At 53.4% G+C, this 11,442-nt stretch overlaps 2 protein-coding genes across 4 annotated transcripts in view; both read right to left on the bottom strand.

Moving 5' to 3' along the window:
- Positions 1-824: 824 nt before the first annotated feature.
- DBNDD2 (dysbindin domain containing 2) overlaps positions 825-11,442 on the bottom strand; it is a 55,562-nt gene continuing 44,944 nt past the window's right edge. For all 3 annotated transcript variants that reach the window (XM_077831789.1, XM_077831790.1, XM_077831788.1), the window contains 3 exons: positions 5,528-5,680; positions 5,095-5,238; positions 825-3,712 (listed from right to left, as the gene is read on the bottom strand). In XM_077831789.1, coding sequence (XP_077687915.1) covers positions 3,510-3,712; positions 5,095-5,238; positions 5,528-5,680 — 500 coding nt within the window. In that variant the 3' untranslated portion in view covers positions 825-3,509. The remainder of the gene's footprint in view (positions 3,713-5,094; positions 5,239-5,527; positions 5,681-11,442) is intronic.
- SYS1 (SYS1 golgi trafficking protein) overlaps positions 5,578-11,442 on the bottom strand; it is a 51,899-nt gene continuing 46,034 nt past the window's right edge. The window contains exon 4 of the mRNA XM_077831797.1: positions 5,578-5,680. Coding sequence (XP_077687923.1) covers positions 5,677-5,680 — 4 coding nt within the window. The 3' untranslated portion in view covers positions 5,578-5,676. The remainder of the gene's footprint in view (positions 5,681-11,442) is intronic.

Raw genomic sequence — 11,442 nt, 5'->3', positions numbered from 1 at the left:
TATAGGGTAGACACAGTGCAAAGAGCTAGCCGTGCAAGGGACCCCCGGTCCTGCCCTGCTTATCCTTAACTAGATATAAAAGCTACGCACATCAGTTTATAGCTCAGTCTCTCAGCCAGACAAGCAACCAAGACAAAGTGCTGTTGTTTTTCCCGGTAATGTGTATGCAAAAAATCATTCCTAAAATACCACAGTCCAAACTTGTATCATTTCTGCCATTTCCAATGTCTGGGGCATATGCTGAATTCCAGAGTTCCCAAATGTACAAAGATAATGAATAAGGCTGCGAGTCTGTCTCGTCGGTCACGGATTCCATGACTCTCTGTGACTTCTGCAGCAGCTGGTGCTGGCTCAGGGGCTTCCCAAGCCAGGCAGCCCCTGGGCCAGCAGCAGCAGTTTGGGTGTGTGTGAGGGGGCTCAGGGCTAGAGACAGGCGTTGGGAGGAGCGGGGGGTGCTTACCTTGGGGTGGGAGGGCTCCCTGGCTCCAACTGGCATGGCCCTGCAGCTCCTAGGCGATGGAAGAGCCAGGGTGCTCCGCGCGCTGCCCTTGCCCACAGGTCCTGCCCCCGCAGCTCCTATTGGCTACAGTTCCTAGCCAATGGGAGCAGCACAGCCAGCGCTAGTGCTGGGAGCAGCGTGCAGAGCTCCTTGGCCCCTCCGCCACCTAGGAGCTGCAGGGACATGCGGAGCTGGGTAGGGAGCCTGCAAGCCCAACCCTCAACCCCCCCAGCACCAGCAGTGGGGTCCCAGGCTGCGCATCGCTGCCCACCCCCAGCACCCCCGGCGCCCCTGGACCACCCCGAGCACCAGCAGCCTCCGTCCCAAGTTTTAGTTAGGGGAATATAGTAAAAATCATGGACAGGTCACAGGCCGTGAATTTTTGTTTTACTGCCCGGGACCTGTCCATGACTTTTACTAAAAATACCCATGACTAAAACGTAGCCTTAATAATGAATAGTATGATCCACACAAAATGTTCAGAGACAAGTCTCCTATGTTGGAAGTAGAAAAGGAGTACTTGTGGCACCTTAGAGGATAAGCTTTTGTGAGCTGTAGCTCACGAAAGCTTATGCTCAAATAAATCGGTTAGTCTCTAAGATGCCACAAGTACTCCTTTTCTTTTTGCGAATACAGACTAACAAGGCTGTTACTCTGAAACCTATGTTGGAAGTGCTCCCTAAGTACTGATGGGAGTGCAGGAGAAGTTCCGCTTGATCCTGCAACGTGCAGAGCACGCTGGCTCTGATCCAGTGAAACACTTACATTTAAGGTTAAACACATGCTTGTGAGTAAGCCCATTAACTTCAATTGGCTAGCCACCTGCTTAAATGTTTATGCTTCTCTACATCAGGGCCAGAATGCTCCACACCTTGCAGGAACAAGTGCTTGCTCAGAAGTCCATATAGAATCTAGACACATGAGCGCTGTGCCAGGACTTTGTAAGAGAACGTGAGGGACTCCAGGCCTAGGAGATTGGATGGGAGCTGCAGATGCTGCACAACAGAAGGTCTTGCTCGAGAATGTTTTGAACCAAACCCAACAGCCGGAGAACACCTGCCACCATTCTGACTTGCAAAGCCACAAACAAGAACTCAATGCAGCCCCAAGCAATACCCCAAAACTCACAATGTATGCCCAGCCCTATCCCCAAACAGCTGAGGCCTGGAAGAGCACTCCTGTAATGAACATGCCAAGCTTCTCAGCACAGGAGTGGAGACTTGCAGTGCTGGAATGCTTCAGCTATGCATGAGCCAGGATAGCCAGGGGCACTGGACACAAATTCTCTGGGCTTAGGGAACTCCCTGCACCACCCTGTCCACAGACTGCTGCAAACTGGCTCTGAAATCGGGGTCCTGGGAGCAGTCCTTGCTCAGCAGTGGTCATTCACTTCTTGGATATTTCCATGAGTTTAGCTGATTGCTAGGATTACATTTGTGCTGCCCCCATCTCTCGGGAGTTGCCAATCTGCTGAGTCACTTCCTCTTTTCAGACCTTTCTTTTCCCTTTAACCTCTTTCTCTGGAGAATGCTTTATGAGGCAGTATTATGGACAGAATGTGACTCATCTGCACCTGGCTTGTCATTTGATGATACCTAGGATGTAAATGCTGCAGCCAGGGTCCAACAGCGTCTACTAGTATGTGTCTAGCTATTATGCAGCTCTGAGTGCCCCTGGGAAATGGCTTGGCTCTAGAGCAATACCTGGCCTCTGTTATTTATGTACCAGACTCCCTCTCCTTGAGGCTGCTCCACTTTCATCACAGCAGTGACTTTGTTTTCCCTGTTACATAGTCTCCTGGTGGCCAAAGCTTTCCCATATTGAGCAGTTGGTGGCAGTTGCATGCCTCTCTAAAATGGTGATGCAGCCGGATCTGTGTGTGGCTACGGCTATGCTCATTCCTGGGAGTAGGAAGAGGGCAAGACAAATAGCCAGCAAGGAGGAGTCAAAGTGACAATCTGTCCTTGTAAGCCAGAGCTCCAGCAGCCATGCTGGGTATTCTGCTGTGCTTAGGGGGCTAGTCTGCGGTGCTAGAAGGGTTGTACAATTCATGGGGAATTGCATTAACACACTCATGGGGTCATGTTACAGATCACAGTGCTCCCACGCCCACCAGCCCTGTGGGTTTAGTGTGGGAATCAGTACATTCTCACTGCCGTCTCAGGCTGTCTCCACTGTAAGCACAAATGCAATCAAAGCCCTTTGAAAATGCAAAGCACCATAGAAGTGCTCAGTATTATTATTGGGATGGGTTGGTGATTTGCCCCATTAACCCCCATAGTTCTCCTCGGGGTGGGTAATGAGGACTATGCCACTTGTATTTATGTTGGGCAGAGGAATGGCCACTGGATTGGGCTGGCGCCTGGTCTGGGAATGACGTTAAGACCCTTGTTCTCCGGCGACTGAGAAATTTTGACTCATCTACCACTGAGGTCTTGTCCTTGGTAGCGTGGCTGTAATTGCTTCATCCCCTGCCTTAAGCCTGTCTCCCCTCCCTAAGGCTCTCCTTGTCCTCCTTCTGCAACCCTTTCCTAGCCAGCCTCTCATCCCCACCAAGCACTGGGCTTTCGTGGTTCTCCAATAACACACACCACCCTGACGGCTTATTTGACAGGAGTATAATTTCTCTGTAGGCTTTTGTTACATATTTGCCTTTGGGGGTCCCACTGGGACTGGGGGGGCTGAAATCCTGCGGGGAGGCCTTGCCAGGAATGGGCACAGCTGAGGCCACGGCTCGGGTAGCAGTTCGGGTGAGTGAAGCAGGAGAGTTAGTAGCAAAGCCTGAAGAGTTAATGTCTGAAGCACTACACTACCCCTCTCTTTCTGCCCCACTCTCCTTCTCCTGTGGCTGACTGAAGAACGCGCTGGGGGAAGCCGTCTCTCCGCTCCTTGGGATGGGGAGACGGCTCGGGGTGTACTGAGCAGGATTCAAACAACCAGCAGCCTTCCTTCCTCTCATGCTGGCAGGTCCATGCGGAGGGTGGATGAGGAGAGAGCAGGGAACCTGCTGCTAGCTTCTGGCCGCCTGCGCTTCAGGGCTGTCCTCCTGGGGCTCCTCCTCATCTGACTGCACCACGGGCGTCTCGGCCCCCTCCTCACTGGTGTCCAGGCTGTTCAGGTCTGTGGAGACGGAGGATGTGGACGAGATCCGGGATTTGATCTCGGACGCATTGGGCACTTGCAGGGTGATTTCCTCCTCGTAGTGGCTGGGCTCTGCCCAAGGAGAAAGGCAAGATTAGCAGAAAAAAACAACATGCTAGCATCTTTGCTGGCCTTGTGCCCAGCCCCCTTCACCTCCACCGTACCCCTCCGCAGGCAGGCTGTGCCTTCATCCCTTTCCCAGCCCATTGCAGGGGCTACATATGTGCAGGACGCCATTTCAGTGGAGCCAGTGACTCTGGCACACAAGGTTTCTAGGCCCTTTAGGAGGAAAGGAGATGAGGCAATGGGCTGGAACTACCCCTGTCAGGAGAGGTGGGGGGTAGGAGGGATTTGGGTGGCAGTTACTGGGCTCAACATTCTTATTGTCCATGAGCCGAGAGACATGAGCTGGCCATAAGCAGGACTGAGCTGCAGACCCACTGACCTCCAGGACAAGCTGAGCTACCGGTCCCCTAGTCCAACTTTGATCCCCAGCACGAGCCAGGCTACTGCTGGAGCCCGGTCTCCTTCCCCAGTCCCAGACTTTGGCAGCAGGGCATGTGCCTCACATTCCTTCTCCATTTTTGGCAGTGGAGCCTTTTCTGTCTCGCTTGTAAAATTCCAGCTTGGGGCCTTCACGTGTGAGGCTGTTTAACTGAAACAGAGAAGAATCTGCCGCTAAATGGCTTGACTCATTCTCAGAGTGACTCATACTCAGAGTCACTGCAAGGAGTGCAGCATGGGGTGATCAGGCTCCTGATTACTCCTCCTCCCCCATTTGGGTTCCCCTCCCCAGGCAATGAGCTCAACACAGGGTAACTGGGTCTGCCTGGCTCCCCACTCCCCGTGTGGGGAGCCCCAGCCTAGGGCCACCATGGTGCTGACACTGCCCCCAACAGGGAGCTCAATGCAAGACAGTCAGGGTCTTGGCACCCCCAACACTTTGTGCAGAGAGCTCAGCATGGGCAATCAGGACCCAGGGGAAAGTGAGTGTGGTGAGGAGTGTGGAAGGGTGTGACGGGTAGGGGCTGCTCTAGAGCAGTTTGGGGGGGACAAGAATTCAGTCCTACAAACCCTAAAAAGCTAAGACTGCACATCAGCCCTGGAAAATCGCGGATCCATAATTCTCTGCTCCCAGCAATGGTGGCTGTAGTGTAGACAGGGGACAGGTGTTTGTACAACAGCATCCTTCCCTAAGATTAGATGTCATGATGCTGAAAATGCCTGTGCCCTTTCTGCAGTGCAGCCTCCATTGGCCGTATCGCCAATGGAGCTGCATTAGCAGAGCCGTGCTGGTGTGAACTTTTCCAACCCCACAGGCCCAAGCCCCAAGTTTCTTGCCCTTTAGGACTGGAGAGAGTCACGGTAGGGCTTGGACTGGATTGAAGAACTGACCAGCTGGCGTGAAGGTTGCGGGGACAGCAGGGAGCTAACAGGGAGGGTTGCGTACGTACCTGGCAGGAGACCGGCAACATTGTTATCCTCTGTCCCACAGCTGAGAAACACGTCCATGGTGTCCTGGTCAGAAAGGTCCATCATGTCCATCTGCTCCAGCATGTCCACATTCACCTCCATGGAGGAAATGCTGCCCAGCGGAGCTGCAGAGACATGGGCCAGAAAACCAGGGAGGGCCATCACTAATGCCAGCCAGATGAGAACCTATTAGCCCTGGACCAGGAGCACTGAGAAAGTGATGCCAGGGGAAGCCAGCATGTGGGACTAGCCTACTGGCTTGTTTATAGTGTGAGTTCTTCAGGGACCTTATCTTTATATCTTTATGGCATGTTCGGGGCTCATTAAATAACAGGTCATCCCCTCCATACTGCCTTCCATCCCCTTCTGTGTGTGACAAACGTCTCCCCCTAGCCCCAGGTGGGCGGCACTTACGTCTTCTGTGCTCTATCTGAAGGTGGGACATGGGGAAGAAGAAATCCACATCATGCTGGAAAACCTCCTCAAAGAACTTCTGCCTGTCACGTAATTTGAGCTGCTGCTGCATCTGCTCTGGCTCCAGTCCCCGCTGCCCATGCTCCATGTCAGCTGTAGAGGAACAAGATGGAAGATCAGGCACAGGCTAGATGCAGTCAGATGGGGCATGGGAGATCAGCCAAGGCCAAGAAGGGCTGCATAAGTCCGCCCTATTCCTTCTGTCAGTGTCCTGCAGGACAGGTATTTCTCTCCTGCTCTACTTTACCTGTGGGGGTGCATTGTGATTTGGTAGCAATAGAAGAGGCATTACAAGCCATGGAGCTTGCTCCAGCAGTGCAATCTGTGCTGGGGGCCACTGCTACTGACTCCTCTCCTGTGATCCAGCCCAGCCTGGTGTCCACAGCTGCAATGATCGTCCCCTGCTTTGGGCTTTACCACCTTCTCCCACGGTTCTCAAAGCACTCTACAAACTTTAACGCTCACCCCCTCTGTGAGAGGGGCTTAGTGTTCTGTTATCCCCACTTTCCAGAGAGGGAAACTGACACACAGAAAGCAGAAGTGACTTACCCAGGGTCGCCCAGTATTAGAGCCAGGAATAGAACCAGGTTCTCCTGAATCATAGACCTCTGCTCTAACCACTATTCACTGGTTCTCAAACTGTGGGTCGGGATCCCGAAGTGTGTCGCAACCCCATTTTAATGGGGTCGCCAGGGCCAGCATTAGACTTGCTGAGTCCCAGGGTTTGGGCTCCAGCCCACTGTCCCTGCCACCCAGGGCAGTGGGGCTCAGGCTCCAGCCCCCTCTCTTCCCCCACCTGGGGCAACAGGGCTCAGACTCCGGCCCTCCACCCCCGGGGTCATGTAGTAATTTTGTTGTCAGAAAGGGGTCGCGGTACAATGAAGTTTAAGAACCCCTGCACTAGATGACACTCCTGCCTTTCTTGGCGAGAAGAAACATGGCATCCCAGATGTTGAACATTCAGGACTGTGTAACCAGAGAGCTCAGGTGTGTGTGATATGGGGTAGTCTCAGCTCCAGCCTGTCACACACTGGTCTTCCTGCTGCCTAACAAAGGCTTAACCAGAGAGTTGCCTTTGAATATTAATACAGCAGAAATTCTCCCAGGAACAGGAACTGACCCTGAGTGCCAGGGATACTGGACTGAGAAATGTGACAGTAAAAAAATGGCATTAACACCCCCACCCCCACCTGCAAACACTCCCCTCCATACACCAGTCTATAATCCCAGTCCCCACCCCCCTCACCACACACACACACACAAACAGGCTCCTCCATTCGCCCCACTCCCCTTCATACACAGCCAGCCTGGATCTTTGCGTTTGCATTTCTTTCATCCCTCCCACGGTTTAACTCTGCTCCCAAGAGCAATGAGGAGCCACTGAGGGAAGAAGGCTGAGCCCTCCACAGGGAACAAGGCGATGGAGGGCCAGTTCCTCCTAAGCACAGCAGGGCCTGTCTCTGTCCCTCCTGCTTTAGGAACCCAGAGGAGCAAAGAACCAGCAGCCCTTCCAGCTTGGCCAATTGGTTTCCTGGGCCCAGAACCACTAAGGTGTTTGAGTTCAATGGAATTTAGGAGCCTAAATACCTTTGAGGAACTGGGCCTTGCTGGTGTATCCCAGCAGCTGCCTGGATGCTCCCAGACTGGAGTCTCATTCCAGGGTCCGTCTCTGCTGCTCTTGGCCAGGCAAGGAAAATGTGACAACCCAGCCGGGCAGGGCAGAAACCAAGGAAACCAAACAAACATCCTAGCCTGTCCCCAGACATCCTAGCACTGACCAAACCCACCTCCTGCTGCTGGAACAGGGGGCGGGGGGATCCCAGCAAAGGGCAGCAATTGCCTGGGATCCCCACCCTGCCTGGCAGGGGCCGTGTCTGTATCAGGACCAGAATGTTATAACATAGGACCCCAGAGGAAACAGACTTCTTCTTCCTTCCCCTCCCACCTCCCAACACCTGCCCCAGGGAAACCCCTCAGGGCTAAACTCCCTGCCCAGACACCTGCCCCAGGGAAACCCAGCAGGGCTAAACTCCTCCATCTGAAATATACCAAACAGGAACCAGCTGCCAATGCTGTGTGACTTATGGCTCCTGGTGACCTGCACATTTCCCCTGGGATTCTGTATTCATTTCTGGTTCTGCTTGTCCCATAACTGCTGGGCCCATTTCCAGGCTCCAACCTGCCTGGCATAAGTTCTGGTTCCAAGATGCCCAGCCCAGATCTAGGCCTTCCCACTTACTGCAACCAGAGAGCTCAGTGCAAGCCCCTGCTGCTGTCTGTCTCCTTGTCCATTGCCAAGGGCTGGGTTGGCAAGGTGCCCATGCAGCCAGGATCTCACACACTTTGCCAAAAGACTAAACCCCATGTTGAAAGCACCTTAACAACATGTCGAGATTAAGCCCATTTTACTTTCCTTGCTGGTCTCACCATCTGCTGCTGCACTGGCAGGAGCTCATTCTCCTCCTTATCCTGGTGCAGGGCCACACAGAATCCAAGCCCCCACCCCTTCGCCCCCACACATACTCGCTAATCCATTGGCAACTCCAGAGCTGTGTCAGAGAAAGTCTGGGAGGCAGAGAAGGGCTGGGGGAACAGCTACGGCACAGAGGAAGGGAGGAGACTGGGGTGGTCTAATTACAAAGCTCTGGGCTGCACAAAGAACAGGTTAACCCTGAAGGATTGTGTCTCCCTCAATTAGCATTGAGGTAACTCTGGGTCCCTTTGGCAGCCCCTGCAGGGTAGCTAATGACTAAGGCTACAATTTAGTTATGGAGGCCACGGCAGTCATGGATTCCATGACTTTCCCGGACTTCCGTGATGTCTAGGGCTTCAGGAAGCGGGACTGAGCACCCCTGCCCTAAAACTGGGGCTGGCTGGAACCAGGACCCTGCAGCCCCAGCCCCGCCGCTTCCCCGGGAGGCTGCAGCCAGAGATGCATGCCTCACCTCTGTGGGCTTGGCTGGGCCTGCAGGTGGGGCCACGCGCCCAAACCCTGTGGTGTTCTGGACTTGGCAGGGGCTGCAGCCGGGGGCAGTGCGTCCCCCTCACAGCTTCCCAGGGCCATGTGCCACCCCCCGGCTGCAGCTGAGGCTTGGTGGGAGCTGCAACCAGGGCCACGCACCCCTGTCCCACAGCTGTGACCAGCTTGCGGGGGGCTTGGCCTGTCAGTCCCCCCACATGGGACTTCAGTCTTCCCCCCTACCTAGCCCTGCCCCCAGGTTATTTTTAGTAAAGTCACGGACAGGTCACCGGCTCCGTGAATTTTTGTTTATTGCCTGTGAGCTGTCCGTGACTTTTACTAAAAATAACCATGATCAAATCTTAGCCTTACTAATGACACAGCCCAGCTGCATGGAGCCTGCCCTATTGTGCTTTCCCACCAGGGCAGAGTCACCAGCCTCCCACTGCTCCAGGAAAGCTGCAGCTATAGCATTGTTGGAATCCATGGCTAACAGGCTGGGTCATCCAGTGGCTTGTCACAATTTTCCCAGGGAAAGTGGCCAGCAAATTCAAGTACCAACAATATGGAGTGGAGAAGTCAAGGTTCAGGTACTGGGGGCGTTAAGCAGCTATAGTGAAACCCCTGAGAGCTGGGGACGCTTTGGAGAAGGTGATCTGGAAGTTCTTGCACATCACACTTCATCCCAAGGTCCCTCATTCCCCATATCCTTGGCATCAACAGCATCCACAACCACAGGCTGGCTTCTATTTCATTGCTTTGTGCTGCGAATTCCAAAACCACAGCATGACTCTTACTATGTGTTTGTACAGTGCCTAGCACAGCAGGGCCTGTCCTCAGTCAGGGTCCCTAGATACTATTGCACTATCAATATGAACCGAAGAGATCAAAAACACTGCCGTTTGGGGGCCCAAAAGCCAATGCGTTACAACTTCACTTTCCAGCAGAGCAACAAGCACCATGTGATCTACTCGGTGCACCTATTCCAGTGGAACAGGGGACACAGTGGAAACAGGGACACGCTGACCCCAGTCACTCTAGTGTTGGAGGAAAGCACAGTGCCCTGGGTTCCCTTTGATTTGAACCCTGTCTGTAGAGGTGAGCTTCCAACCTTTGCCGGAAGAAGGCACTGTCTGTATGGGGCGGGGAACGCGCAGCTATTCCAGTCTCAGCCCCTCTCTCCAAGAACATTGCAGGATAAAGGATAAGGCCATCCTAAGAGTTTGCATTTTTCTACACTGTTAATGCACACGTCATACATCTCTCTCCCAAAACATGAGAATTACAACCCTGGGATGTTCCAGGCCCCCAGGAGGAGATGCAGGGAGGTGGCATGGGCTGGTACACTATCACTTGGTGCTGGTGTGTTACTCTCACTCATGGGTTGTGCTAGAGCCTCAATGGGGAAGATGTGCCTGGATGTATTAGCAAACTTGTCTGTAAATTCCTTGGCAAGCTTTTCTTAGCCAGCTAGGCAGCCGGCACTGAAATACCATTATATAACTAAGGCAGGCATCAAGCAAGATGTGCAGCGGGGTGACTGACTGGTGACTACAGTGAGAAACTGAGATGGAGCCTTCTTCCTACTCCCTCATCTCAGCTCCCTCTCTCCCCCCCCCCCTCGCTCTGTTCCTGTATCTCAGGCACTCTAGGAGGTCAAGAGCTCTGCTCATGTATTTACAGCTAAATAACCACCATGAAGGAAATAAAAGAGAGTAACATTCCCTGTCTCTGCCCTTCGCCATGTGACTGATGGTCACATTCTCCTCGCTGTCAGTTGCTGTGATTGTCTCATCGGGATGGCATGTTCCCAGCAAGTGACACACACACTCACACAATGCAGCCCCTGTGCGCTGCAGGGAATTCATTCTGAGGTTTAAATACCTGCTGGTGGTCTTTCTTACAAGGCACTCAACCAACGGGCTGAGGCTTATGCACATTCGCAGCTGGGACACAGCACTGCCTTCCCTGGATCGCTGACCCCCCAACACATCAGGCTGTCACTTCCCAAGAGTGTGAAATAGCACCAGGCTCCCTGCTGCCTTCAAATCCTTCCGGCTCTTGCTGCTCATTAGGCACCAAAGCCTACAGAAGAACTGGACCTGAATGCAAGTGTGGGGACTGAAGGAAGAGGAGCCAGCCTACTACAGGCCCATGAGAAGGAAACATATATGGGGATTTCCTTCTACTGCCATTGCTCAGTTTCTTCTGTCCCAGCCTCTCCCAGCAGCAGGAAGCAATGTAAGGAGCCAGGGGAGGTGTTCTGTTTCCAGAGACTCCAGTGCCACCCTGCCTTAGCAAGAGGTACTAAAAGAAACAGGGCAGATTTGCTGGCTGGGTTGCACAGCTGGGATTCTCTGTCTCTCAGCATGAGACCCTGTAGGGTGACTGCAGGAAGGCCAGACATGGAAGGTGCTCATAGCTCCTCTATTCCCCATCTTCCTGCAGGAAGCATAACAGTGAACGGCGCAGGAGTGCCAGCCGCAAGGAGCTCCCAGCTATTCCACACCAGCAGGGAATGGTGCCGAGCGCTGGCTGTGAGTCGCTCCCAGCAACTGAGGGTGACATGAGCCCTGGGGGTGATATGGTTGAATGGATTCTTTGGGACACAGTGAGATCTTTTCATTGATTTCTTGGGCTCAGCGCTGAGCACACGGCAGCTTGTCTGGCCGTGTTTCCGCTGGGAGTGGACATGTTTGTCATTTTCCATTGTCCTGCTGGATCCTAGTACAAACCCCACTCTGTGCACCAGGCAGTATGAATGGCCGGGGGGGGGGGGCGGGCTGGCTTGTTAAAGGAGGCACAATCCAAGAGGAGATGGAGAGAGGGTTTTCTTTAATTGATGTCTCTTTAAATCCCTTAAAAACTCCCCAAGAGATTAAAGAAACAGAGTAAG

The sequence above is a fragment of the Eretmochelys imbricata genome, chromosome 13, assembly GCF_965152235.1.
Source record: "Eretmochelys imbricata isolate rEreImb1 chromosome 13, rEreImb1.hap1, whole genome shotgun sequence".
Lineage (NCBI taxonomy): Eukaryota > Metazoa > Chordata > Testudines > Cheloniidae > Eretmochelys > Eretmochelys imbricata.
This window is presented reverse-complemented; position numbering and strand designations above follow the sequence as displayed.